Source organism: Chelonoidis abingdonii, chromosome 1 (assembly GCF_003597395.2).
Source record: "Chelonoidis abingdonii isolate Lonesome George chromosome 1, CheloAbing_2.0, whole genome shotgun sequence".
NCBI lineage: Eukaryota > Metazoa > Chordata > Testudines > Testudinidae > Chelonoidis > Chelonoidis abingdonii.
The window spans coordinates 81,020,060-81,045,838 of record NC_133769.1 but is presented as its reverse complement, the minus strand read 5'-3'; the positions used below and the strand labels follow the sequence as shown (position 1 = coordinate 81,045,838).

The window sequence follows — 25,779 nt, the reverse complement described above, 5'->3', positions numbered from 1 at the left end:
ATCAGATCCCCATTCCCAGGCCCTCATCTCACTAATTTCCCAAATCACCTCCTCACCTCCACTCTTCCATCTTCCCACTCTCCTATCCCTCAGAAAGCTCTTCTTCCTCACTCCTTCATTAACTGCCCTGCCCCCAACTCCCAGCACAACTCCTCACCTCCACCCTACATCCAATCCAATTCTTCAAAATACAGCTGGGCTCCTCACCTGCCTCTGGGCTCTCCCACCACCCAGCTCAGCTCCTCCATATCCTCTTTCCCTTCCATATACTTTTTAGCTCCTCACCCCTGTGCCCTCTCCCCTTCCTATATCAGCATGTCAACCACAAAACACACAAAAATGCACACACCCCTCCCATCCGTTGCCTTATAGATTCTAACTCTCCATCCTGCTCAACTGCAGTGGAAGCGCTGGGCCTGCCCCAAGGGCATGGTAAGAGCCATAACTGCTTGGCTTTCCCATAACCCTTAGGCAGACAGGTACCTTGCATGTGTGCATTAGGCGTGCAGTGGTGGTAGCGGAGGGCAAGAGGGTGGAAAAAGGCGCTTCTTGCCTTTGTGAGGCAGGGCAAGGAGCATACTGCAGATGCCATGGGCCGTTCCAGCGCTGGAGACAGGGTGGGGCCAGCTGGGGGCTGCTGATAGTTCTTGAACACAAACAGCAGAGCCTTAAACAAACAGGGCGAAGGACCACCAGGCAGCGGCGCGCGTGTGGAATGAAACACTGGGCCCCCGGCCCCACACCCATCACTGGCTGAGCAAGGATGCAACTGCGGGCGGGTGTTGCAGAGTTTCCTCTGCGTCAAGGGAGGCGCGGCTCCCCCTGCTCAGCCCTGCCTACCCTCTTTCCACCGGCGCCGCTCCCCCCCTCGTGTTTCTTTCTTTTTTTTTTTTTTTTTGTGTCCGCCTTTAAGCCGCCGCTGCATAGAGGGCTGGGCACATGTGCGCCTGCATCTCACACACAAACCTTACGACAAACACGCTCATTCATTCACGCCAAGCACACAGGGCGAAGCCAGCCTCCGCTGCAGGGCCTCGCCACGCGGGACGCCCCAAAGAAAGGTAGGTAAGGCGGCCGCATCGCCGGGCAAGGGGGCATGTCTGGGGAGGGTGTGGGGATGTGTGGGAAGGGGAGAGAGGAATCAGGAGGAGTCCCCACTGGATGCTCCAGGCTTTAGTGTTCCCAAGCCATCTTGTGTGGGTCGTGATCTGGCGGGATGGAAAGAAACACATCACCGGGGGCACGGTTTGCCTGGTAGGCTAGTACCAGTAATGGGCACCAGAGAACTCACGCTGGGGGTGTAAAGAGAGTCCCCCTGCCCCCGCTTATCCGTGTGTGCTGGGTGCTGAGGGGAAGTGGTTTCTCTCCACCCGGTGTTTCCCCTCTCGCAGAAGCCAGGGGCATTGTCACATCAATCCCTGGGAGATTCTCTTTGCTAGACTGAATATCGCCTGTTCCGAGGGAAGCGTGTTTGTCCTTGGGGAAACAATAGTCTGGCCAGATGGCAAGAGGCGCCGTGTGCTCTGATTCGGTGGGGTTGGGTTTTCTTTCTCTTTTGGCGGGGAGTTCCTTTCCTTGTGTAGATCAAAAGCTTTTCATTCAGGTCCCTCGGGTTGTGTAAAACGCCTTGGTTGCCTGCGTGTCTGCAGCACACGGAAGGGAGCATTTAATCTGGAGATCTGCCTTTCTGGATTTAGCTATTTCGGTGGCTCCGCGGGAACTGCCTGATCTTAATCGTTTAAGCTATGTAGGGGATGAAAGAGGATGAATAGCGCCGGTTGCGCCTGTAGCGGTTCCCAATCTGCATCTCTCTCTCTCTCGCTTTAATTGGAGGGCGGCGAATGGATGCGAGGTTTAGGGAAATATCCTCAGAAGGCAGGATCTGCTCGGATGAGGCTACTGTCATATTATTTTGGAGGCGGGGGCTAAGGGCCGGGATCTAAGATCATTTTAGCGGTGGTAGGGAGGAAGAGATCCGGATGCTGTCTCATTCTGTGTGTCTCATTCTGTGTATCCAATGGCCATGGCCAGTGCGTATTCCTCCTTCTCCCATGCCTTCCGAATCTCAGTCTGGCTGGAGTAACTTGGGGGTGGGGGGGCACACAAGGCTGGTCTCCTGTGATGTCAGCCATGTTTGGGTGGGTATGTTAATGAGGATCTCTCCCCAGTCTTGTTTGGTCTTTGGTTTTTTCGCCCTCCCGCATTTTAAGGCTCATCCCCTCTCCCCAGCACACGTACAACAATGTATCTCAGAGAGAGGAGAGATTCACGCCTGTAATTTTCATGCTGTGGTTGGGCTCTGCGCTACTGGATTCCTTTTATAATCCTCCTCATTGCCTATGTGCTCCTGTAATATTTTCCTTTGGCTGTTGCTAGTATAAGAATGAACTGCCAGCCATGCAGAGGTTCAGCATTTCTCTGCCATACAGTACTTTGTTTTGGTTGAGGAAGCACATAGGATTTTTAAAAGGTATCATTGTCTCCCTGCCCTTAGGGATGCAAAGGAATGTAGATTTCCATTGCACAAAATTTAATTTTATTTGTTAAATTTTGCAGTCAAAGTTTTATATTACCATGTGGATCAGCCATTTTAGACTATCTGGTATTTAGTATTTGCTACATATCAATCACAGTGATTGTAGTAGCATTGGTTTATAAGTGACCCTAACTATTTTCAAAACACAGTCCTCCTCTTAAGAAGCAATTATTATTTTTAATAGAGGATAAAGATGCTGGTTTCTCCCAATTTCTTTTTCCCTCAAAAATGAATAAATTAGTACTAGTGATTTCATAAGAGTCAGGTGTTACATCAGCCATTATGCTTGTGCACTCAGATATGTTCTCTCCAGACAACTTTCTCCCTTTGATAAAAATGACAAAATTTTCCCCAAATCCTTGTATGTTGCAACTTACTTACCAGACAACCATTTGTATTGCTATTTTCTGCATTAAAATGAAAATTTAGTTAACTAAATGTTAGAAAACCCAAATCAGGATTTCTCCATTTTGGACGTCTTTGCCATTATTGAATGATTGAATTTATACATAGGAGCTATTAAATAAACAGCTCCTTACACACACAGAACTCCTTGGGAGATGAATATTACACTCCAAGTACAAGGAGAGGGGAGCCTTCCTGTTGATTTTGGTCTTAGAATCCAGAATTGGGTCCCCTCATAGAAATTCAGATGTGCCACCAACAGCGGAATTAAGAAGTTGCTGATGCAATTCCAAGTTATTTTTTCAGAATACAGCTGATTCATTGAGTCATAGATTCGAAGGCTAGAAGGGACAATTGTGACCATCCAGTCTGACCTACTGTATAACATAAATCATAGAACTTCCTCCAAAATAATTCCTTTTAGAAAAATAACCAGTATTGATTTAAAAATTCTTGTTAATGGATAATTCACCACAAACCTTGATAAGTTGTTCAAATGGTTACTTACTCTCATTTTAAAAAAAAATACGCCTTATTTCCTGTCTGAATTTGTGTTCTCTGTATTTTAAATTATTTAAAAGTGTTGGAATCTTTTAATATTAAAGTATATTATGTTCCTTCATGTTTCTTCCTATCAGATTTCTCTTTGTCATCTTCTTCTTTTGGTAATTATCTCATGACTTAAGGATCAGGAGCAATTTTTCAGGCAAGTGATTTGGCAGCTTTGTAGTTCCCTGAAGTTGTTAAATTATTTTTGGTTACTTACAGAGACTATTTTCTCTCCACTTACTACATTTTTCATTTTAATCCTCTCTAATACAAAAGAATATCTGAACTTTTCACCAATTAAATATTAAGTTCTATAAAATCTATTGTGAAATTACTTACAGTTGAGTAAATTAAGATGGCCGACAAAACTGCTTTACTTAATGCAAGCTTTTAGCACTTTTGGTCCTTATAGGCAGAGTTGGTAACAATCACTATATTTGCATTGCCTAGTAGCTTCTATTATAAAAAGATTCTTGTGATCTTTTTTTAGAAATGCTAACACATCCACTGTTTGCAGCCGGCCTTTGAAGTTTTGCATGGAGAAACACCCAGCTAGAGAAGTACATTTTTCTTTTGTCCTTTGAAATTTCATGCAGATTTAACTCCTTTTCCCTTTTTCACTTCTATTCCTCAGGGAAAATTTAGCAACCTGCCATAATAATAACTGAACACCAACATTCCAAAGACCTGGGCCCACACCACCAAATAGCAGCAGAACACACTGTACTTGGTGTGCCACATCTCAGGTGAGTACTCTAAACACTGGGCTAAAAGTTATGAGGGAAGTCATCTTGTGTGGAACTGCACACCTACAGGGTCGCCCCCACAGGTGAGTGAAGTGGAAGAGGCCTGTCTTCCCTCAGTTGGTGTATCACACTGGGGCTTAAGCATCTGGATGTCTAGAATGAGGCAGCAGTGCACATGCTCAAAGGCAGGGACATAGGTGCAGAGCCGTAACATTCTCAACCCAATGAAAATCCACGCAGATTGGGTAACCAATAGGACAGTTCTCCAGAGGCCTAAAAGGACCAGGAGGAAATACCGATCAGGAACCAGCAGACCAGTTAAGAAGGCTAGCCTGCTTTTGCTCAGGGGCAGAGCTGGGTGACATTGTGACAGAGGAGGAGCTCATCAGGGCTAACTGGGAAACCAGCCCAAGGGCTTGCCTTAAGCACTGCAACTAAGCATTTGCATTTTGAAAGAATTTCCCCCCTCGTTGTTTAAAGGCGCAGACAGACAAATCTTGAGTTGCTATTTTTGTTTAGAGCTTGATGTCAAGCTTACAGCCCTAAGTAGGTGGCCAACTTTTCAGACCAAGGCATGGAGCAGCTCCCGTACCACATGCAGCCTTGCCTGCCACAACTTGGACCCCGAAGTGGGATTGACTTTTTTAGTAAAGGGGAACCATGGAGAAGATCATACAACTCCTAGCTCAGCAGCAGCAGGTCCAGGCAGAGGCCCAGTGGCTTTTTCGGAAGGGCAGCGGGAGACTTGGCGAGCCACCCAATAGCAGCAAGCAAGCAATAATGGCAGCAGCAGTTTTAGGGGGCAATACTGGAATGGATCACCAGCTGCTCCCACTCTGAAGTGACTCAGACAGCCCCAGTGTTGTCCTTTCCAAATTGGGACCTGCTGCTAACCCTGAGACATATCTTGTTATGTTTGAGCTGATAGGCGCTGCCACACAGTGGGAGAAGGCCACATAGGCCACACGACTAGCCCCTTGAAGCCCAGGCGGCCTACCTGTCCTTAGATGATGAAGCTGCAAAGGATTCTGATACCCTGAAAGCTACTGTCTCGACCAATGAGGGGTATTGCCAAAGACGATTCTAGACAGAATATTTCCCGCCAGGGGTAAAACCCCAGGCTGTGGCCTAGCGGCTAAAAGACTAAGCTGCCCACCAGCTCCAGCTGGCATCCCACTTTCCAGCCAAGATTCTAGAGGTGATGCTCGAACAGTACCTAGATATTCTGCCAACTGCCATCCAAACCTGGATACGCTGATACAATCTCAGCACGGTGACAGTTCAACTCACATAGGACTTTATGGCAGCAGGTTGGTCCAGCCAGAGTGAATGGGCCTTGTCGGGTGAAGTCTGGCCCCAACCTCCTGAAGAGTCAACTTGAGGTACTAGAAAAGGCCCAGGGGGCTCCCAGAGAAGTCCCAAAATGAGGGGTACCCTCCCAATGGAACCCAGAAGGCACCCCCTCAAATGGTGGCAGTCAATGAAAGACACTAACTCTCATATTACTTGGTGGTATCTGGAGTTAGAACCCTGTGCCTTTTGTGTACACCAGCCAGGTTCACAGCATCAGAATGCAGATTTCTTTTTCTGGGAGGGTGGCATTATTGCAGAGGAGGGAGATTGGGCCAATAGGCCCATTCTGCGGGGCGGAGGTGTGTGATGGGGTCTATTAGAACTTCTCTGCCCCCTGCTGCAGGCATCAGTGCCCAAAACTCCTAGCCCAAGGAAAATCTTCTAAGAACAGGCGATCAACAAGCCAGTCCTCCAAGGGTCAGGAGAAAATATTGACTACTCAGGAACCAGCAAGCCAGTTAAGAACTTTGCAGACTAAGGTGGGGAGAGGCCCTGAAGGGGGCACTACACACCATCTCTGCCTGTCACAGTGACAAGTGTTGAGAAGTCTATAGAATCTGCTGAGAAGATTAGAGGAACAAGAGATAAAATTATGATCTGTTCAGGCCACAGTTGAGATGATTATTAGAGACAACCTACAAATGCAGAACAAAAATGGCACTCAAGAATTCCAAAATAAAATAATCTTAGATATTTTCCAGGTGTCCAATTGGAGATGCCCAAATATAAGTCCCTGCTGTGCCACTGATTTGCAAGGAGAAAGTTGCCATTGAGTTAATGAACCAACTATCAACAAATATTTACTGAAGTCTGATGATTCTGTGAAGAATAGTTTCAACCTCTAGCTAAGCCATATTGTTTGCCTAATAATTACAGAAAGAATCCTCCAATGGACCTGAGTGTTCTGATGAGAGAACAAGAGGGAGAAATGAAGGACTTATTTGGCCTGTATTTGAGATTGTGAAAGAAATCCTTGTTCTAAGAGAGATCCCAGGAAGAACATTTATTAGGAATTGAGGGCTATATTCACTGTTAAAATAAGCAAACATAACTTCACTGAAGTCAGCAGATATGCACCTACTTACATGAGTGGTAAATTTGGTCCCGAGTCTTTAAATTATTTTGCCTGGGTCAAAATATTTAATTGGGGTGGGGGTATTTAAGAGGGAGATACTCATTATTTCTCATGCCTCCAAACCAAAGGTTCATTTCTGAGCCTATAAGCAAAATTGTAACGTTACATTTTCTGTTTTATTCCTGCGTATCTCAGGTAGAATCACAAGGGAACACATAGAACTGAGTCCCTCTTTATATGGATGAGTTCACATCTTTCATAAGGGAAAGATCAAGTCAGATGCAGCTTGAGTCTTCATCTGTTTCTACCACACTGGTTGATAATTGTTTGGAGTCTAGCCTTAGAGACAATATGGATGAAACTGAGAACGCCATGTTTTCCTAATAGATTAAAATTTCTTAACAGTTTTATGAACACTTGTATAACAGTTTTATGATGGGAAACTTGTATTAAATTTTTGGTATGCATGTCTACATTAATTAACTAGGACAAAATGCTATAACATGCAGCTCCTACTGAGGAGCAACATAATGGCCACTCCTCTACTTTTCCATCTTGTAGTGTGCAGAAGGGTAGCAATGAGCTTGACTTGGCAGGAAGAAGACAGTGCAGACTCTGGATACTTGCAAGGAATATGCTGCTGCATTGCAGCAGTAGTTCAATGTCTACTAAACAGAGTACTGTAATGTAGTGTAGCTCTTCCTTTATGTAATTAGTTGCATGCAAACAGGTCTTCACCAGCTTTAGCCATTCTTCACAGTCACAGTCTGCCTCCAAAACTTGATCAATCCTGCTACCTTTCCCCTCCCATTCCTATTTCCCAGTCAGAACTGATGTCTTTCAGATCTTCCCCCAGGTCCTATCAGCAGCATAGGTCCACTTCTTCTCAGTTCAGCAAGGCCCTCTGCTCCTGCTCTTTTTCTTTTCCTCTCCCAGCATCAGCTTCCACTGTCCTGCTCTATATTTGGATTGACTCCTGCAAGGTTCCTTTGCTCAGAGCTTTTTGCACATAAATCTCAGGGGTGGGTAAGTATCATCATCATTTTACAGATGGGAAAACTGAAGCATGGAGATGTGACTTGACTGAGGTCAGAAAGCCACTCAGTTGCAGAGTGAGGATAGAATCTTGACGACTAGTCCAATATCTTATCTGCAGAACTACACTATCCTTCACTGGATTCAATGGGACATTTTGTGAATGGGAGAAGAAGGCGCTTAACACCTTGCAGACTGGACTTTAAACTGTTCTGGCATCTTCTTCACAAAGTTAGGAGAATATGGCATGAACTCCATATACCTTTTCACACCATGCATTCCGCCTTTCCCTAACTCTGCAAAGTTATGAACAGAGCTACCCCTGAAAGGAATACTGAGCTCTAAGAGAATGAATCTCTTACTCCTCTTAAAGAGTAATCTTGAATTTAAAAGGAAATCGATTCCATTTTCCTTTTTTTCTATTTTGAATGTGTAAGTATAGTATATTATATTATGATTAAGTGAGACTTTTCAAACAAACAAAAGAAATTCTGTTCTATTTGATGTTTATTGCTAGTCTTTTATAAAGCTTTAAAAAGTGATGTCTTCATTTTGTCTTTGTTTCCTTTACGTAAATGTCCCAATGAGGGCCAAAACCAAATAAATATAATGTATTAATTAGTGTGTTTAGGCTCTTTCACTTTCTTTTTGATAAATGCTTTTAATTTTGATTAAATACAAAATAAAATGTATAAACATAAAATGAAAAAGAAATAAAATACATTACAATACACCTTCCATTAAAGGCATGTTGGGATCTATATGTTTTCAGATGATAATATGTTTGAAAGCTATGAATCTGAAAACAATTATGTTTTACTTTATGTCAAAATAGATCTTTGCTATGGCTCTTTGCTGTTGAGTTACATCAATCAGTGTAATAATATTGTACTGTACTTTATAAACTAAAATTGCCTTACATATATATTTGCATATAGGCTGATACTGTGATTATAGCTATAGGATTTCTGGGTCAACTATGTTCATTTTACTTTCAAATTTGTATGCAATACTACAGATGTTTTGTGAATGTTTTTTCCCTACTGATTGTAAAAGTCTCCAGCATCATCACTTTTTAATTATTTATTCATACTACATAATTGACTGCTCTTGGAAAACAGTCTATATCCAGTCAGTTGCACTCATATATTAATATATACATCTTACTGGGTAAGCCTGAAAAGGATTGTTGAGTCAGATTCAAGTTTAAATTAAAAAAAAAGGATTTAAATATTGGTGATGGTCTCTGGTATGGTGGAAGACAGTGCAAAGCTGCTACAACTCTTAATGAGAGAACAGGAATGGATGGCAGTGAACCCTCCCTAAATGGGCAGGACCAGCAGGAAAAAGCTGTCCAGCCAGGCTACTTAGAGAATGTATCTATTCAGATTCTCCCACTGGTGAAGTTCCTAGGTGTCTGATTGGAAATTTGAACTCCTCTCCGCCTCCTGACAAACTCCATCTGCTTGTCATCATCATTAAATGTCTGTAGTCTACCAAGGACTGTTGTGCCAGCCAGAGTGACCACAGTTGATGGTGTCACACCATGTATTGTGTAGTGAAGTTCCCAGATCTGGTGAAAGTAGAAATAGGGACTTAACCGGTATGGGGCTGGGTTGGGGCCGACTCTGGCCCCCGGAAGGGGCGCGGCCTTGGGCAGAAGGGACGGGGATGGAGGGGTCAGAGCCAGCCCTGGCCTTCCCTGCAGCCATGTTATTTGCCAGGTCACATAGGTCTGGACAGTTTTCAGGTGGTCGGTTTCTGAGCATGTGGAAGACCACTATGAAAATCTAGCTCTTCTTGTGTCCTATACGGTACACACATCCATGGTCATGGCTCATCCACCTTTACCACCATTATGGAATGTGGCTCTATTCCACTGGGTCTGTCATTGGCTTTAGTAAGGGATGAATTTTTCATCAGAGGCAATATGCTTGACTGGTCCAGAGTTATACTTCCCATCTGCCTGTGCCAGCTTTTCTGAATGTGGCTGTGAACTTGAAAGAAAAGTTGTGACTCTGTATACCGTGAAGATAAGACAATTAAGGAGTACATTCAAGCTTAAATTCCCCACTGAAGGTATTAGTATTGCTTCGGTCATTAACAAGCTTACAGTAATGTGAGAGGTCTGGTGGTTAGGTTACTAACTTAGTAGTTAGGAAACCTGGGTTCAATTCCCTACTCTTCCACAGACTTCCTATGTGACCTTGGGCAAGTCACTTAGGCACTGCTCCACTCAGCATTGCAATGACTAACCTCTAAGCAGCCTGCTGGCTAGGGGAATTTTCAGCCTAAAGCTAGACACTCAACCTCCCCATTCAATGCATGGGGAGAGTCAGGTGCCTAAAAAGGGATCAGCTGAGCTAGGAGCTGTCTAAGATAGCCAGGAGTAAAATGCTTAGGAGAGAGGCTTAGGCATCTAAGTGTCTGATCTGGTTCATGCCTCCCTGTGCTAGGGATCTTCAGCCATGAATCCTCTTCTGTAGTTTGGCCTATTTAATAGCCAATGCTCTAGCAGCTGAAACCATCTCCCTGCCTCCAGTTCATGCTTGATACTTCTCAGTTGTCCTACATTTCCGTGAGTCCCATGTTGCCTCCTCTACCTATGAGCGGCCTGCATCTGGCTTTCCTGCTGTGGGGTCTGATAGGTATCAGGTCTTGAGCATATTCAGAGATCAGGCCCCACTGCTGAGAAATGCGTTTCCCTTCATAGTTTAAGAATTCTGCTTCAGGGCCTTAGCGTCTCTGTGCCTCAGTTCCCCATCTTAAAAAAAGATATTAATAATAGTACACACTACCTCACAAGGGGGTTGTGAGGATAAGTACATTAAACATTGTGAGGGGCTCTGATACTCTGGTGATAGGGGGTCATATAAGTACCTAACGTAGATAAAATCTAAGCAGGTTACTTTCTTTTCTGAATTTAGACTTATTGGGTATGTCTATACAGCCTGCAGCAACGAGGTTCCAGGCCAGGTCGATGGACTTCATGTCGCAGGGATCATGCTTGCACTCTAAAAACTGCTGTTTAGCCAATGCTTTGAAAGTGTGGCTTGGACTGGTGCTCAGGCTCTGAGGCCCACTTCCTCAAGGGCCCACTGCTTGGCTTTAGAGCCTAGGCTTCAGCTTAACCACAACACCTACACAGCTATTTTTAGCAAAGTAGTGTGAGCCCTGTGAGCCTGAGTCTGTCAACCTGAGCTGGGAATCTTGCTGCCACGGGATGTGTAGACATACCCATTATGCCTTGATTGTAGTAAATAATAAAGCTCCCACTCTCTTCTCCAGGAGAAAGATTGGGCCCATAGTTTGGATGATGCAAATGTCAACATGATTCTCTTGGTTTTGATATTTCAGTAGTAGAAAGAAAAGGCAACATTTTAATTTAACCAATTTAAAACATGTCTAAGAGATGATAATCATTAGTCAGTTGCTAGCTGGGTATTGTTTTAATTTAGAAGACTTGCGTATAAATGATTGGTGAAGGGATTTCCAAAGAATTCTGATTGTGCTAGTTCAGATTATTAATTACTATTAACATGTTCCTATTTGTGTATTTTGTTCTAAAATATTTTTCACTGGGTCACACATCACCTATACCAGCAATTTCCGTTCTGTTAAGTTCTCTGAGACATCAAAGGCCACTTGTCCAGTCGATTTAAGATCAAATTTAGATTTTTAAAAACAGGGATTTACACAGCAAAAGGGCGTGGGGTGGGGGGAGGGAGTTTCTGTGGTTTTCTGTTGCTGTTAAATTCCAAAGCAAAAATTCTTTTCCCATTTAAAAAAAAGAAAAAGTCCTCTATTGTAGCGTTTCCAAGCTAAACGATGCAACAACAGCCTGTGTATGAAAATGAGCATGTAAAACTGACTAGAAACAAAAATTAAACTGACTAGTTTATTTTCATTGTCCAGATCAAGTTAGACAAACAGCATTAATGATGAGAAAATTAGACTTTAGATATCCTTTCAGTGGGAAGGTTTTATTAATAGTAGAGCCAGTGATTTTTTAAAATATACAAGATTTTAAATTGTCCCTTTAAACTTGCACTGAGTTGAAATATTTTAATAGCTAGTTTTATATTAGAACTAAAGTTTGCTTTTTTATTGCTTTTGAATTGCACTGCAAAAACTTTTTTGTTGCCATTTAGTATCTTTTAAGCCTTCAAGAAACTGCAGAGGTTGCCACAAGACTAATCTGGGGTTATGAAGTGACTGTCCTATTAGGAAAACTTCAGAATGATGAACATATTTAAGGCTCGATTTTGTCCTAAATCTATAAATGTGTAACTCCAGGCTATTGAATAATTAATATAGTAGGAGGTAGGAACTGGTGGAGTAGGCCTCATAGTCCAGCAACACCACAAAGCCTTTCACTAACAATGATTTTCTCCCCAAGGCTTTATTCTTGTGGTTTGTGTCACACAGATTTTTGGAAGCAAATAGTCAGTAAGAAGGGAGTAAAACAACAACCTCAACCTATGGTTGAAACCCAGCCATATAGCAACTGTGTGTGACACTGCAAGCTACTTGTATAGAGTGTCCTAGATGTTCTCTAGTGGGGCCTCAAGTCCCCAGCCCTGCCGCAGTACTTTCCCTTTGCACCTGTAGGTCTGAGCAGGGCATGAACTCGCTACTTGCCAGTGCTCAGTTAGGTCTTCTGCATTTGGCCAGACAAGGGTTCCCTCAGCTTTCATGCAGTGATCTGGAGCTGATGCTATTTTGTTTACACACCAAAAAATGCTTATTCCCAAATCTGCATTTTTGGTAGTATGTACCCCAAAAGCAATGTGGTTTGGTGAAGGATTTAAAATGATTACAGGGAAATGCTGAATCTATTATAGTACCTTGTGTTGGAACGTCATTAGCTCCTAACTACATTTGTAATGGTATTATTAGTGGGGAAGTGTTTTTCCCCCTAATGTGAGATAAGAGAAGTAGAGTGGACACATATAAGTGACATGGTCTAAATTTGCCTATCAGTCAGTACTATATGACTTCATCAGCCTGCTTAGAAGGTAGCCAGGAATGGTCCTAATGTGGCAACACAGCAGATTATCTGGCAGTAATACCAAACTCAGGAGTTCACTACTTGGATCATAAACCAAAAATAAGCCTGTGAGATTTATTTCCAATATATAATGCAAACACAGTCCATTTCTAGTGTAGGCACCTGTGATGGGTTCCCCCTGGGGTGCCACCTGGAACTGGAATACCACTGAGCCCTCTGACCCACCCGCCTGGGCTCTCTCTCTCTCACACTGTGTTTCTGTGACAAGTTGCAAAGCCCTCCAAGCTTGCACTTTCACCAGCATTCACACAAATAGGGATACACCTGACTGCAGTCACACACAGGCACTGTAACCTCCAGCCTAGGACCCCAGAGCAGTATCATCCCTCCTCGGTCAAATCTGGCCAGAATATGGGTTTAACACCCAGTCCACCTCTCCTTCAATATGAAGAGGACCGTGCACACTTGTGGTAACCAAGCTGAGATTTTTCGCCAGACACCTTAGTCAAACACACATTGGTTTGGATTAAAACATAAAATAAGTTCATTAACTACAAAGGATAGATTTTAAGTGATTATAAGGGATACAAACAGATCAAAGCATATTACTTAGCAAATAAACAAAAACACAACCTAAGCTTAATATACTAAAGAGATTAGATATGAGTAGCAAATTCTCTCTCTAAGTGTTGAAACAAGCAGGCTGCAGAGATTCTTCAGGGACTAGCTGCACTTGCTTGAAGCTCAGAAACCCCAGGTGTTTCTTTCACAGGCTAAAAATCACTTTTAGCCTGGGTCTAGCACTTCTCCCAAGTTCAGTCCTTGTTCCTCGGGTGTTTCCAAGAGTCTCTTTGGGGTGGGGAGTTGGTGAAGATGATGTCACTCCCCTCCCTTAAATAGCTTTTGCAAATGGTGGGAAGTCTTTTTATCCACGCTTATTTCCCATGTAAGTCAGTGGAAAATCATTGGTATTCCAAGATGGAGTCCAGTACCAGGTGACCTGGTCACCTGTCTCTGTAGGGTCCTGGCAGCCATGATTCAGAGGCTGTTTACAGTGTCTCCAGAAAGGCTCCAAGGTGGGAGATAAGCTTTTCCTAAGGCCTATCATTCTTCCTAATGGTTCATTAACTTTGAATGGGTCCTTCCCAGCTAGCCATCTAGACTGAGTGAATTCTGCCTGGTGGGCGTTCCCCGTGTATAAACACATTTGTAATAGATACATAGACAATATTCCTAACTTCAGATACAAAAATGATACATGCATACAAATAGGATAATCACATTCAGTAAATCATAACCTTTCCAAAGATACCTCACATGATCTGATCTTGCATAAAATACATCATAGTTATGCCATAATCATATCACTCTCAAGAATATGGGATGCAGTACCACAGCACTTACAGTACCATCCCAAGGAAATTACCATAGGGGTGGGATTGGTAACACCATGTTCCCTGTTTCATTGATTGTTTAGGTTGAAAGGGACCTCAAGAGATCATCTAGTCCAACCCCCTGCTCAAAGCAGGACCAATCCCCAAATTCCCCCCTCAAGGATTGAGCAGACAACCCTGGGTTTAGTAGGCCAATGCTCAAACCACTGAAGTAGCCCTCTCCCCGTTTGCTTGTCTATCAGGAGCCACATTTTGTATTTTGCCATATCACTACATCCTAATCAGTAACCAACCCACTCCAAGTAAACAGAAGGCCAGTGTTACTCAGGAGGTCAGACTAGATGATCACAATGTTCCCTTCTGGCCTCAGAATCTAGTAAAACTCATGTCAGAGTGCTTAGTAGTTTTGGCTACATCCAGGACTCCAGATAATAAAAGCCCAACACTTAGTACAACACACAGGTTCTTTGTATTCAGCCTTATGAAAATCACTGGTTTAAAGTATTCTTTGTTTTATTTTATTATTTTAGGGACAGGGTCTTTCTTCTATTCCAGCAGTTCTCAAACTTTAGCAAACCAAAGACTCCCATTTTGATTTAAAACAGACAGAACAGAATGGAAATGGCTCATACAAAATGTGAAGGGGTGGTAGCATTTACTTATAAATGCCTATTGTCTCAGATACGTAAAGAGAAAAGACACCCCATCTTTTTTGCTGTGGCATGTTATTGCTGGTTGTCGTATGCCTTTCGCCTTAGGGATGTGCTACAATACATATCACATTATGCTACAACTTTCTCTGTTTTTGTTGGGAACCTAACTGCTTGGTGAAAGAAAATCTAACTTGACAGAGGGTCCGGGACATGATTTACCATAATATTTGTTCTGTTGTGACAGGTAACATTCTTGGCATATGTTCTCTCCTAAATGATCCATTCTGGAATAAATCACATAAATCATTGGGGATAATCTGATTTTTCTTTAGAAAATTAGTTATGTCGTATATAATGCTCTGTCTGTTTGCTTAAGTGGACAGTAAGTTGCTGAGGAAACGAGGCAATAATTCAGGTTGTTTTAAAAAGGGAAGAAATAATGCATAGTTTACAATGAGATATATGGGGTGAATGTGAAATTATGTAAGGGCAAATGTGGCTGGCAACTTGATTATATTGATCTTGGACTGAACATAGCATATATGGAAAAAGCATTCCCGTTGCTATCTGTATAAGAGCAGAAACACAAGAAATAATAATAATAAAAGAAAGAAGTAGCAGAAGCTAGGACCTGTCATAATTCCTATATGCCCCAACAGTGCATAGAAATACTTCAGATACTTCAGAAATGAACATATATGTATTTTCCTCTTCAGATTTGTTCCTTAAAATTAAAAGTTTTTGAGAGATTAATTTAAATTATAGGCTAATTTATGTGGAGCCAAGATAGTGAGGCTGGGAATTATTTTGCTTTCATTACAAGATAACAGTTAAACATGTGGTCATGATCTAATTTGAGAAGATTGAATTAGGTTACATATTAGCAAAAATTTCCCTGAAGGCTTAAGAGGTAAGGAAAATCTAATCTGGGAACCTGTAGAAGCTACAAGCATCTGAGAATTCTGAACATTTTGAATATGACATGTTGGTCATTCAATGAAGTAGTGAAATGGACTAGAAGGGGCAATGATACTTAGCACTGTTTTTGTTATTTTTAATTTCTCTTCCATACAGTTGCCAGAGGTTTATGAAAATAATTCTATTCTAGCTTTTTAGTCCCTGAGAAAGATTGCTTGTTCCATCATTCACATTTATTTCTAGAAGAAATTACTCTTATAGGTTACATTTTAAAATTGAAAGTCTTGTTTAAGAAGTCTATTTCATTCTCTGGAAGCTAAAAATATAGTTCAAAGGTATACTGCTGAAAAATCAGTAGAAACACCTGTGTCTCTAATGATTGTGGCTTCAATGGGATGACTCATGTACTTAAAATATTATTATTATTCATTATTTATATCCTAAGAGCACCTAAAGATTCCAGTCATGTTGGGACCCCTTTGTGCTGGGTACTGTACACACAATAGAATTTGTCAAACTGGGGTCTGCAGATACCTGGGGGTCTGCAAGGGTACTCCATGGGCCCCACTGATCAACTCTTCCTCCTCCCTCCTAAACACTTTCTGCATGCTGGGCAACAGTAGTTCAGCAGTGTGCAGGAGATACTGGGAGGGAGGAGGAGGAGCAGGGACAAGGCGCGCTTGGAGGAGGGGGTGGAATCATGTCTGGGGGCTGCCAGCCCCACTGATCAACTCCTTCCCCTCCCTCCGAGTGCCTCCTGTGTGCCGCTGAACAGCTGTTCCCCAGCATGCAGGATGCGCTGAGAGGGAGGGGGAGGAGAGGGGATGAGGCGCGCTTGTGGGAGGGAATGGAAAGAGGCAGGGAAGAGGAGGGGGAGGAGTGGAGCAGAGGCGAGAAGAGGTGGGGTGGGGTGCACCTTGGGGGTGGGGTGGAGTGGGGGGAAGGGTCTGGAGCTGAGCAGGAGGTTGATGGGGAGTCTGTGAAAATTTAAAAAGTCAAAATGGGGGTCTTTGGGTTGCTGAAGTTTGGAATAACGACTGGAAAAGAAGACACACCCTGTCCCTAAAAGGGAAGATAAACAAACATACAGAGATAAACAACAAAAAGTGTGACACTGTTTCTTCCCACTTTTCCCTTTATATAACACCTCACTCTCCCACCAGTCTTTGCTGCGTTTGCTGCTAGTTCATCATGAGCTTAAGTACTTTTCAGAATTGATGCCTCTGTAGACCCTATTTCTAGTTCAACACATGCCAGAATGCCCCTTAACTTAGGGTATGGTTACACTTCGAATTTCAAAGTGCTGCCGCAGCAGCGCTTTGAAGTGTGAGTGTGGTCAGAGTGGCAGCGCTGGGAGAGAGCTCTCCCAGCGCTGCATGTAAACCACATCCTTAACGGGTGTAGCGTGCAGCACTGGGAGCCGCGCTCCCAGCGCTGCCACCCTGATTACACTGACGCTTTACAGCGCTGTATCTTGCAGCGCTGAGGGGGGTGTTTTTTCACACCCCTGAGCGCGAAACTTGCAGCGCTGTAAAGTGTGAGTGTAGCCAAGGCCTTAAAGTGTGGAAAATATTCTACTCAGCAGTCACCCCATGTACAGTTTTTGTCACCCATTTGCATATTATTTCTGCCAAAGTAGACATTAAAGGGGTAATGTGGATTGTGCATGGGAGCCAATTTCAGGCCTGGAGGCATACATGCACCAATGGTATCTTCAAGACCCTGCTCCAGGATGCTCCTCTGGGGCATGTGACACAGAAAGCCTGCAGAGCAACCTTGCTGCCACTTTTAGGGAAACCAAAATAGGAGTGGAAAACTTTTGTTTTGTGTATGGGAGTCTGGTGGGTGCCCTGTCAGGATGTGAATCTTAGAATATAGAGTAATATATTCATTAATGCTAATTTAAAAGGACATTTTGAGGCCAATTTATAGTCTACAGTATCCTCTAGAGACTTGATAACAAATACTCTTTATTTTCCCTTTTTCTACTTAACAAGTGTTTATGTTTTTCTATCAAGGCAAGCATACAAATAGGTTTTGTTTATTTCTCTTCCAAAGCATTGGCTTTGTTACATAATCTATGATAAAGGTAGATTTGTGCACTTCATTGGCAATGCTGCTTTGTACCATAATAGCAAAGAGATATGTATGACCCGTTCTTGTTTTACCTCTTTAAGAGTCAACATCCGTTTCATAGCAGTAGGTTCATCTCAGGTAGCAAAGCAGGCAGTGCACACATTGACCTAGATTCATTGAGAAACTGCATTTTCTAATTCTGCTGAAGTGAGCTTTGGATTTCTATTGCTGCATTTATTTCCCTTGGCCCATTCTTTTGGATTCACAAACCTATATGAATTGTCAGGTACAGTTAATGATGTTGTGTGTTGCCTTTATACTAACATGGCCAGTACAGTTATAAGTGCATTGGGTCTTATATTATTCAGTTGTTATTTGAAAAAAAAATTGTCTACATGGGAACTTGTTCTTAAAAAAAATCTAATCGTCCAGTCAGGATGACCGTATTAGAGGAAGGGAGTCTATGTAAGTAGCAATCACAAAGAGGCAGGACTCATGAAGATATGTGCTAATGTGCTCATCCTTCCTCTTCTGAAGCATGCAGGAGCCCTCCTACATTTTGGACTCCATGGATGAAGAGGGATGGGAAATTTCTGAGAGGCAGGAGATGAGACACCTGGGTCATACCACTTTCCATGACATTATCTCTCTCTAATCTTGCAGGCTTCCCCACTCAAGATGATAGCACTTACATTAACAGTGAATCCAGTTCTTTTTCGGCAAACATTCCTCTTGATTAGCTGCAGGCTGAGGTCTGGGGCAAAATAACTCCCTTCATTGCTGTCATCTGGCATTAAGACTCCAGTGGAGCCCTACTGCTAGAGGCCAAATGCTGCTACAGAAACTCTGAAAGCCTAGAGGAGTTTTCATGCATCATGTAAATCATGATTCCCCATCAATTGGGACTTCAAAATTAGGCCTTTTGGGTACATTTACTTACTTCAGAGGGCCTGCACCAAGCTCTCCACATCACTTAAGCCTGAATTATAAGACCTCTGTTAGGGGTTTAAACTGTCCAGATGGCTTTATACCAGTCCTCTGCAGTAGGCTGAACGTCACCCTATGAGAATAGTGAAAAATTCCTTCCAAAGCACTTTCCCAGAAATCAGATAGCCACTGAGATATATCTACAATACTTTATAAGCAGTTGCAAGCAAGCCCAAATATCTTTTTAAATGGCTTATTGTGTTAAAAGAAAGCATAATTATATATTCTTTTTATGTCTATGCTAAAATATATATGTTCAAAAGGGAAGGGCTTTTAAAAACACAGGTTGTCAGACATTTCAGCCTATGTTCAGATATCCTCTTTCCCCAAAATAATTGTATCTAAAGCACCATTTCAGCTCACTCTGAAGAAGTGAAAAGCCCTACCTTGAAAATGTATTTGGGGGCTCTTACATTTCTTGTGCTGCATAGTTATGCACACAATATAGGCTGTCCACACTATTAAAGCAACAGCATTTCTCTGTATATTAAATTTGAAAATCTTACTGATGTCTGAGTTTCAGGAAACAATTTCAGAAAATTTAGGCTGCCCCCATTAAGATTCTTAATAAATAAATTCCAGAAAGAAATAAAAAAATAATTTCAAGTTTTTAGCCACAAGTCAAATAGAAATTCTGAACTGAGATTTTTAATTTTATTTTAGACATGTACTAGATGGTACAATATATGTAGGTATGACTACATCAAAATATTAGCAGTTGGAAAGTTAGTCTGTAAAGATTTCTTAAGAACATAAGAATGGCCATACTGGGTTAAACCAAAGGTCCACCTACCTCAGTATCCTATCTTCCGATAGTGGCCAGTGCCAGGTGCCCCTAAGCGAATAAACAGAACAGGTAGTCATCAAGTGATCTTTCCCCTGTTGCCCATTCCCAGCCTCCGGCAAACAGATGCTAAGGACACCATCTCTGCCTATCCTGGCTAATAGCCATTGATGGACCTATCCTCTATTAATTTATCTAGTTCTTTTTTGAACCCTGTTATAGTCTTGGCCTTCACATCATCCTCTGGCAAAGAGTTCCACAGGTTGACCATGCGCTGTGTGAAACAATACTTCCTTTTGTTTGTTTTAAACCTGCTGCCTATTAATTTAATAGTTGTTGTGTTATGAGAAGGAGTAAATAACACTTCCTTATTTACTTTCTCTACACCAGTCATGATTTTATATACTCTATCGAGTTTTCCAAGCTGAAAACTCTCCATTTTATTCATCTCTCCTCATACGGAAGTCGTTCTATACACTTAATAATTTTTGTTGCCCTTTTCTGAAACTTTTCTAATTCCAATATATCTCTTTTGAGATGGGGCGACCACACTGCACGCAGTATTCAAGATGGGGCATACCATGGATTTATATAGAGCCAATATGATGTTTTCTGTCTTATTATCTTTCACTTAATGATTCCCAACATTCTGTTTGCTTTTTTGACTGCTGCTGCACATTGAGTGGATGTTTTCAGAGAACTATACACAATGATTCCAATATCTCTTTCTCGAGTGGTAACAGCTAATTTAGACCCCATCATTTTAAATGTATAGTTGGGTTTACGTTTTCCAGTGTGCATTACTTTGCATGTATCAACATGGAATTTCATCTGCCATTTTGTTGCCTGTCACCCAGTTTTGAGGGATCTTGTTGTAGCTCTTTGCAGTCTGTCTGGGACTTAGCTATCTTGATAATTTTGTATCATCTGCAAATTTTGCCACCTCACGGTTTACCCCTTTTTTCCAGATCATTTATGAATATGTTTAATAGGACTGGGCCCAGTACAAAATCCCGGCGGACACCACTATTTACCTCTCTCAATTCTGAAAACTGACCATTTTTTCTACCTTTTGTTTCCTATCTTTTAACCAGTTACCAATCCGTGAGAGGACCTTCCCTCTTATTTCATGACAGCTTACTTTGCTTAAGAGCCTTTGGTGAGGGACCTTGTCAAAGGCTTTCTGAAAATCTAAGTACACTACATCCACTGAATCCCCTTTGTCCACATGCTTGTTGACCCCCTCAAAGAAGTCTAGTAGATTGTTGAGGCATAATTTCCCTTTACAAAAACCATGTCTACTATTCCCCAAATTATGTTCATCTATGTGTCTGACAATTTTGTTCTTTAATATAGTTTCAACCAGTTTGCCTGGTACTCAAGTCAGGCTTACCGGCCTGTAATTGCCGGGTTCACCTATGGAGCCCTTTAAAAAAATTGGTGTTACATTAACTATCATCCACTCATTTGGTACAGAAGCTGATTTAAATGATAGGTTACAGACTAGTTAGTAGTTGTGCAATTTCACATTTGAATTCCTTCAGACTTCTTGGGTGAATATCATCTGGTCCTGGTGCCTTATTACTGTTTAGTTTATCAATTTATTCCCAAACATCCTCTAATGACACCTCAATCTGGAGTACCTCAGATTTATCACCTAAAAAGAATGGCTCAGATTTGGGAATCTGCCTCATATCCTCAGCCGTGAAGACCGATGCAAAGAATTCATTTAGTTTCTCCACAATGACCTTATTGTCCTTGACTGCTCTGTTAGCATCTCAATTGCCCAGTGGCCCCACTGGTTGTTTAGCAAGCTTCCTGCTTCTGATGTTCTTTTTTTTTTTTTTTGCTGTTACTTTATGAGTCTTTGGCTAGCTGTTCTTCAAATTCTTTTTTGATCTTAATTATATTTTTACATTTCATTTGCCAGAGTTTATGCTCCCTTGTATTTTCCTCACTAGGATTTAACTTCCACTTTTTAAAGGATGTCTTTTTGTCTTTCACTGCCTCTTTTATTTAGTTGTTTAGCCACGATGGCACTTTTTTGGTTCTCTTACTATGTGTTTTTTTTTTAATTTAAGGTATACATTTAAGTTGAGCCTCTTATGATGGTGTCTTTAAAAAGTTTCCATGCAGCTTGCAGGGATTTCACTTTTGGCACGGTGCCCTTTAATTTCTGTTTAACTAACCTCCTCATTTTTGTATAGCTCCCCTTTCTGAAATTAAACACTACAGTGTTGGGCCACAGTGGTGTTTCCCCCACCACAGGTTTGTTAAATTTAATTATATTATGGTCACTATTACCAAGAAGTCCAGCTATATTCACCTCTTGGACCAGATTCTGTGCTCCACTAAGGACTAAAGCAAGAATTGCCTCTCCTCTGGTGGGTTCCAGGGCTAGCTGCTCCAAGAAGCAGTCATTTAAGGTGTCAAGAAACTTTATCTCTGCATCCTGTCCTGAGGTGATATGTACCCAGTCAATATGGGGACAGTTGAAATCCCCCATTATTACTGAGTTTTTTTATTTTAATAGCCTCTCTAATCTCCCTGAGCATTTCACAGTCACGATCACAACCTGGTCAGGTGGTTGGTAATGTATCGCTACTGCTATATTTTTATTATTAGAGCACAAAATTAGTCTTCATAGAGATTCTTTGGTACAGCTGGATTCATTTAAGAGTTTTACTTCATTTGAGTCTATACTTTTTTTCACATATAGTGCCACTGCCCCACCAGCACGACCTGTTCTGTCCTTCCAGTATATTTGATACCCTGGTTTATCCTCATTCCACCAAGTTTCCTATTATGCCTATTATATCAATGTCCTCATTTAATACGAGGCACTCTAGTTTACCCATCTTATTATTTAGACTTCTAGCACTGGTATATAAGCACTTTAAAAACTTGTCACGTTTTAGCTGTCTGCCATGATGTAATTGAATGGGACTTTTTTTATTTTACTGTTTTCCCTCAGATCCTACCTTTATTTTATCATCTTCCATTCTCTCCTCCTTAGTAGGACATAGAGAATCTCCATTTATAGATCCTCTCCTAAGGGATGTCACTGTCCAAACCATATGCTCCTCTACGCCTATCAGCTCTGTCCCAGTCCTTAGTTTGAAAACTGCTCTATGATCTTTTTAATTTTAAGGACCAGCAATCTGGTTCCATTTTGGCTTAGGTAGAGGCCATCCTTCCTGTATAAGCTCCCTATTTCCAAAAAGTCTTCCCAGTTCCTAATAAATCTAAATCCCTTCTCTCTACACCATCGTCTCATCCTCACATTGTGACCCACCCTGCAGTTCTGCCTGTCTAACTGGCCCTGTGCGTGGAACTGGAAGCCTTTCATAGAATGTTACCATGGAGGTCCTGGACTTCAATCTCTTACCTAGCAGCCTAAATTTGACCTCCAGGACCTCTGTCCTATCCTTCCTTATGTCACTGATACCTATATGTACCACAGTCACCGGTTCCTCCCCAGGACTGCAAATAAGTCTATCTAGATGTCTTGAGAGATCCGCAACCTTTGCACCAGGCAGGCATGTCACTATGAGGTTCTCCCGGTCATCAGAAACCCAGCTATCCATGTTTCTAATGATCAAATCCTCTGTAACTATTACCTGTCTCTTCCTAATAACTGGAATTTTCTCCCCTGGAGAGGTATCCCCAGTGCGAGAGGATACAATGACCTCTTCTGGACGGAAGGTCCCAACTATGGGATCATTTCCCTCTGCTCCAGTTGGATGGTCTCCCTCCCTGAGACTTTCATCCTTCTCAATAGCATCAAAGCTGTCAGAGTGGTACCGTTCTGCTGTGTCCTGGATAGCCTCATCTATATACCTCTTTCTCCCGTATCTCCTCCAGTTCAGCCACTCAGGTCTTCAAAGCCTGTACACAATCTCTGATTGCACCGAATGTACACATATGCCACCTGCCAGGGCAAGTAATCATACATGCTGCATTGGATGCAGTAAACTGGATAGCCCCCACTCTGATGCTGGACTTCTGCCTGCATTATCTTTTTACTCCTGCAACTCATTCCTTTGTTGTTTTACTTTTATCAGGAGGTGCCTGGCTTTAAGTTTAAAGAATGTTAAGTGTATCTAGCCTCCTGGCTCACACTCCCTCCTCTAAACTCCCTTGCGAAATTCCCTGTTAGCTGCTCCTGATGGGTGCTAAAGGGCTTAGGGATTAAAGCCTCATTAAGAAGCTCTCAGCTTTGCCTAGCACACACACAGTCAGCTCACGGTCTCCCAAACAAATAGACCACACGGTATATTTCAATCAGGCAGCAAGCACACCACAAACACACACACTACAGATAACCAACTTACCCTAATGGTCACATAATTGCTCATCCTTCTCCTGGAACACTCCCTTGAGAAACTCACCGGCTAGCATCTCCTTTTCGCTAGCTTCTCTGGTTGCTTAGGAGCAGCCTTTTGAAAGCCCTGGTCTTCCTGCATAGCCCCAGCCTCTGGTTAAGGGTTGATGGGTGCTAAAGGGCTTAGGGATCAAAGCCTTGTTAAGAAGCTCTCAGTCTTGCCTAGCAGGCCACTAGACTCAGCACACACACGGTAGTTTCTTAGTAGTTGAGTGAAACATATCTTAAAGAGACACTTAAAATCTGAAAGGCAGAGTCAAGTGGATTATCATAACTTAATGTAAATCAGAATTTGGACCGCCACATATTGATGGTGTCTCTCTGACATTTTATTTATAAGGAGAAGAATATAACTATCATGGTAGTCTACAGTCAAATTAAAACAACCAACCAAAAGATGAGTTAGGAGTTTTCTTGTAACCTAATGTGAAAATAAAGTGAAATAGATAAATGAGCAAATAACGTTCCTAATTACATTTTCTTGTATAATTTAATAATCTATTCTTTTTATTAAATTCACAGGTATATATAGTTCAAACATTTAGAACCAGTCTTCTTTCTCCTGAACACTCTGTATGAAGGACTACTCTGACATCCTCTTCAGTCTAGCTGTTCAGTGAATTACCAGCATTTTTGGTTTAGCTGAAGGAAAGCTTTCTTTGTCAGCCTGCCGGAACTGAACCTGACCCACGTACACCTTTTCCTTATTGCAAATGCCTAAGAACAGCAAGGTGGTAAAAAGAGAACTAGACGATGAGGTTATCGAGTCAGTTAAGGATCTTCTCTCTAATGAAGACTCTGCAGATGATGCCTTTAAGAAGAGTGAACTGCTGGTTGATGATCAAGAACATAAAGATGTAGATGTTGAAGAGGGGTCAGATGTAGAAGATGAAAGACCAGCCTGGAACAGCAAACTTCAGTATATTCTGGCACAAGTTGGATTTTCTGTAGGGTTGGGAAATGTGTGGCGATTCCCATATCTGTGTCAGAAAAATGGTGGAGGTAAGGGTCGGTTTTTACTAACTTGCCTTGCTGATTTCATTGTAAAAACCAGATAAATTTCTCCAGAGTCTCAAATTTATCTTTTAATTTTGGCAAGTGTTTATGAGAAGAAAGCATCCCATCTTTATTTTAGAGAGACAGATCTGCTGAAGGAAGCAGAACATTATCCTGATAAGCTTCTTTGGCCTTGTGTGTTGTGGTAGAATTTCTCTTTTCATGTAACTGTTTTATTTTAACTTAAATTTTTGCTAAGCAAGGTCCTCTCATTTGTTATTTCCATAGGCAGATTGTGGAATGTGAAATAGTTAGGGCTTGATTCTCAGTCATGCTTGGCCTCTTTACATCATTCAGACAGTGTAAAGGGACATTTAAATGGACACATATTTAATGTACACTCACTTTAAGGACCAAATGGAGACTTAGAATAACTGAGTGTTAGGTCATTTTTAATTAGATTACTACTTCCTAGATAATTTGATCATGATCAGTTCTTTGCCAGAACAAAATATTATGGAAATGTAATGGAGTCTCTATAGGTAATGAATAACTTTAATTATACAGTGTATAATATGAGATAAAAAGGAGTTAATCTAGATGTTAGCAGAACAAATGCTAGGATATAAAATTGCTTCACTTTTTCTTAATACCTTTCACATAAAAAATAAACCACATCAAGTTGCATATTACTTGTCTCTTGATACATGTCTTAGATACATTGCGAGGCTTGAGCTGGGGCCTTCCTTCAAGCTATGCAACAATAGCCTATTAATCCACACCCTGGTACGGCTGACTGCTCAGCTGAGTTGAAAAAGAATCTGTCCATATTTGCTGAACCAAAAATGAGAAGGTTCTAGAGAATTGAAAACAAACA

General features: G+C 41.9%; 1 protein-coding gene and 1 long non-coding RNA gene across 2 annotated transcripts in view; both read left to right on the top strand.

The window, feature by feature from the left end:
* The first annotated feature begins 907 nt into the window (after positions 1–907).
* On the top strand, positions 908–24,454 carry LOC142046959 (uncharacterized). Its single transcript, XR_012656045.1, has 3 exons — positions 908–1,061; positions 4,125–4,236; positions 24,429–24,454. It is a non-coding gene; the product is annotated as an uncharacterized LOC142046959 (long non-coding RNA).
* An 8-nt stretch (positions 24,455–24,462) lies between these two features.
* The window catches only part of SLC6A15 (solute carrier family 6 member 15), a 29,946-nt gene continuing 28,629 nt past the window's right edge, over positions 24,463–25,779 (top strand). Inside the window, exon 1 of the mRNA XM_032781376.2 lies at positions 24,463–24,908. Coding sequence (XP_032637267.1) covers positions 24,620–24,908 — 289 coding nt within the window. The 5' untranslated portion in view covers positions 24,463–24,619. The remainder of the gene's footprint in view (positions 24,909–25,779) is intronic.